Below are 3,866 nucleotides of genomic sequence, written 5' to 3'. Positions count from 1 at the left end.
AGAGGATAATGGTGTTTTTTAACCTTTAAGTCTATATGCAATCAAAGTCTATTTGACAGTATTATTGAACCATAAATCTGATCCTCCATCAACTACTATGTTTTCCGTTATACGAGTGCCAACAAGTATATTTCGTAACTGATTGTCACTCGGCTCATTGTTTATTGTTTATGATATATGTCAGAATTTAAGCAAGAAAGCCAGCAAGTAACTTAATCCAAATATCTGTCTGTATTAACTATTGATCCATTAGTGATGTAAATTTGTTCTTGAAGGGTGATATTTAACAATAGTAAAGATGTGGTTACGTTGTAAGACCCGTCTGCATCATTTGAAGGCTTACACAAAATACTCAAAATCTTCATGGATTCTTCAAACTTATGAATTCTCGGATGCCCCTTGCAAAAAGCCAAAGCTTGCACCCATACAAGTCACCTTCCTGGCTTTTTGTTACTATTCCTTGAAGAAAAATGCATTTCATCTAACTTATTTTTATGTCAAACAATTTTTGTCTAAATTTCTTTAATGTTTGGTTTTGAAGGACCGTAGAATGATAGACCGCCGTAGGATCTGTGCTAAAGGGGGAGATGGTGGTAATGGCTGCTTTAGCTTCCACCGTAGTCGACACGACCGCCGTGGTAAAGCGGATGGTGAGCAATTATGTTTATTAAGTGTTTTTAGAATTACATATAAGATCTGACAGTTGTAAGTATACCTGGCAAACGGGTCGGGTTGGGTCAAGGATTAAATGGGTTTGGGTCGAAATGGGTCATAATTAAATAAGTCGAACGGGTTGGGTCGAGACCCAGGTCGGGTTGAGTCAAGACTCAGGTCGGGTTGAGTCAAGACCCGTGTCGAAAACGGGCGACGAAAACGCGTGGCGAAAACGCGTGCTGAAAACGCGCGCCAGAAACACGCGCCGAAAATGCCCGCAGAAAACGCGCTCCGAAAACGGAAGTTTTTTTTTTGCTTATTTACTTGGACCCATTTGGGTCTTCAAGTAATTTTTCCTATTATGTGATTGGACCCATTTGGGTCTTGAAGTGATATTTTCTATTATGTGCTTGGACCCATTTGGGTCTTATACTAAACCCACTAGACCCATTTTTGAAGCTTTGGGTCTTGTTTGTCGGGTCTAGTTGTAAGTATGTTCATACGAGTAGTTTTGTTATTTGGATTTTAACGCTATCTTAATCTATGGTGTGTAGGTGGAAATGGTGGAAGAGGTGGTGATGTGATACTAGAATGTTCCCAAACGGTTTGGGATTTGAGTAGCCTGCAACATCATATTGTTTGTTCCTTTTTCCTTAATTTCTTGTTATGATATCCACTTTCATTTTTCTACCCACTTTTTTTTATCCTTCCACATAAAAATGTAAACTTGCACTTATGAATTAGCATTGTGTCGAACAGAATGCAAAGAGAGGAGGGCACGGAGCTTCGAAGAATAAGATCGGAAGCCGAGGAGATGATAAGGTCATATTCAGTTTCATCTCTCTATTTGGAACCTTGTAGAAGAATCATAGGTTGCAAAATAACAAGTTAGAGTTGGATAATTCAGATCAAAACGTGTCAGGTTGGGCAGTTCCAAAAATTTTAAAAAAAGGGTAAGATTTGTCGAGTTGACCCCACTAACATATTTTCTTCTTTGATATACAATTACTTGATATCAGTCCCTATAGTATGATTATAAAACCTGTTATTGCAATAAACATCTACTATTTGATTGTAAAAACTATTTTGAAGGTTACAAAAAGTTCATGTAAAGGTTTCAAAAAGAAAAATAAAAGATGAACACCTGATTATGTCACTGCTTACTTCAACTGGCTCAACTGTTTGTCTCTTTTCCCTTTTAGTTAATTAATTTCGAGCCTTTCAGCATACAAACGATTTTTTTTACATTGTTTTACAACCAATGTCTTGTTTAACAACAGGTGGTCGTAGTACCTGTTGGCACAGTACTTCATCTCGTTGCGGGTGACATGCCATCTTTTGTTGAAAAGGGGGCCTCTGCACCTTTGAACCCTTGGGAGATTCCTTCTACCCTCGATAATAATCAACACGAAAATGCTCATAACGACTCGACTCTTACTAAATCCAAAGAAACCGTAAAAGAAATGAAAGTGCCTAAATCTTCTTCACAAACTTGTACCAAGTCAACTGTCGATGCCGAAAGCTTTGACTTTTGGGATGAAGAAAAAATGAGCTCTGTTTCTGAATCAGAGCATGAAGATAAAGTGAACGAAAGTGAAGAAGAATCGGAAGACACAGAAGAACAAGAAGAAGAACATGTCGAGTATAATGTCGCTGAGTTGACCGAACCGGGTCAACGACTTATCGTTGCTCACGGTGGTGAAGGCGGTTTGGGAAATGTCTCCATCTCAAAAACCTTAAAAAACTCCAGTCATAAAAAACATGATGACGTGGACGTAGAAGATGACGAGGATGACGTGATGTCATCACTCACTATGGGGACTCCCGGTACGGAATCAGTTCTTATATTAGAACTTAAGAGCATTGCTGACGTGGGTCTAGTCGGGATGCCAAATGCGGGTAAAAGTACACTTTTAGGAGCGTTATCGAAAGCTCAACCAAAAATAGGTCATTACGCCTTCACAACATTGAGGCCTAATTTAGGAAAGTTATATTTCGAAGATTTATCACTCATGGTGGCTGATATTCCGGGACTTATTAAAGGGGCCCACCAAAACCGTGGGCTAGGGCATGCGTTTCTTCGCCATATTGAACGGACTAGAGTTCTTGCTTATGTTTTAGACTTGGCTGCAGCGTTAGACGGTAGAAAAGGGGTCCCACCATGGGAACAATTGAGAGATTTGATAATGGAGCTTGAGTTTTATGATGAGGGTTTGTCGGGTAAACCAGCTTTGGTTGTGGCTAATAAAATTGATGAGGCGGGTGCTGATGAAGTATATAATGAATTAAGAAGAAGGGTGCGTGGCGTGAACATATTCCCGGTTTGTGCTGTTTTGGATGAAGGTGTACCGGAGCTAAAAGATGGTCTTAGGATGCTGGTTAATGGCGAGGACTCTAATAAAATCACATTGGATGACATTGAGGTTGATTAGGATTATGCTTGTGTCATCAATTTTGTTACACACTTGGGTTTTGCTGCTATTTCATATGTACTGTGAAAGATGATTTTGGATGCCATTGAGGTTAATTAGGTTTCAATCAAGGCCTATGTGCATCATTCAGTTCTTTGAATAATCATTCTATCGCTGAATCGTTATATTTTTATTTGGATTGGTTAAACCTAAATGCACAACCTTATATAACTAATTCCGTGTAGTTAGTTACAATTTGGTTTGTAACAACTAAGCTAAACTTCTATTATGTTCCTACTAAATTTGGTTGAGATGATATACTGGTTTCTCCAATTTCTTCTTTTGCTAACACCAGTTTTACATTCTAGACAATTTATTAAGGTATAATGTCCAGAACCCTTCAACAAGTTGTTGGTTTTCGGACCCATAACTTGTTTTTTTTTTTTTTTAACTGCATATTTTATTAACAAACTTCCCTAGCGAGCAGCTAGGAATGTGAAACAACTTACAACAACTTCATAAGCCAACAATTTGAACGCTCATGGGCAGCAGTTGGGGGCGGGTTATGCAACTGCGGGAGATGACACGTGGATGGTTAAGTCCTCCTGTCCTGAGTGATCTCGTACTGCTGTTAAAAAAAAAACTTGTATCGATGCAGTAATATTGTTATCACCATAGATTTGTGATGATTACTAATTATAGCTCAAACTCTGCACAGGGAAAGATTCGACATCTGGACCTTTTTTGGTGTTGTTACGGTTCTTCATCTGCATCTTCTTTGTCCCTCCTTTTACTTTCCGA

At 38.8% G+C, this 3,866-nt stretch overlaps 1 protein-coding gene across 1 annotated transcript; it reads left to right on the top strand.

The window, feature by feature from the left end:
* The first annotated feature begins 260 nt into the window (after positions 1 to 260).
* Positions 261 to 3,375, top strand: LOC139876268 (probable GTP-binding protein OBGM, mitochondrial). Its single transcript, XM_071863570.1, has 5 exons — positions 261 to 430; positions 542 to 650; positions 1,209 to 1,291; positions 1,414 to 1,476; positions 1,935 to 3,375. The coding sequence occupies exons 1-5, from the start codon at positions 299 to 301 to the stop codon at positions 3,084 to 3,086; spliced, it is 1,539 nt and encodes a 512-aa protein (XP_071719671.1). The 5' UTR covers positions 261 to 298; the 3' UTR covers positions 3,087 to 3,375.
* Positions 3,376 to 3,866: the final 491 nt, after the last annotated feature.

This window comes from Rutidosis leptorrhynchoides, chromosome 1, assembly GCF_046630445.1.
Source record: "Rutidosis leptorrhynchoides isolate AG116_Rl617_1_P2 chromosome 1, CSIRO_AGI_Rlap_v1, whole genome shotgun sequence".
Lineage (NCBI taxonomy): Eukaryota > Viridiplantae > Streptophyta > Magnoliopsida > Asterales > Asteraceae > Rutidosis > Rutidosis leptorrhynchoides.
The sequence above is the reverse complement of the archived record's forward strand: the minus strand, read 5'-3'. Positions and strand labels throughout refer to the sequence as shown.

Excerpts from the sequence above, each read along its gene's own strand:
- LOC139876268 (XM_071863570.1), top strand. The coding sequence starts at position 299 with ATGTGGTTACGTTGTAAGACCCGTCTGCATCATTTGAAGGCTTACACA. Across the intron at positions 1,292-1,413 it reads GTAGCCTGCAACATCATATT|AATGCAAAGAGAGGAGGGCA; the intron begins GTTTGTTCCTTT and ends TGTGTCGAACAG. Across the intron at positions 1,477-1,934 it reads GAAGCCGAGGAGATGATAAG|GTGGTCGTAGTACCTGTTGG; the intron begins GTCATATTCAGT and ends GTTTAACAACAG.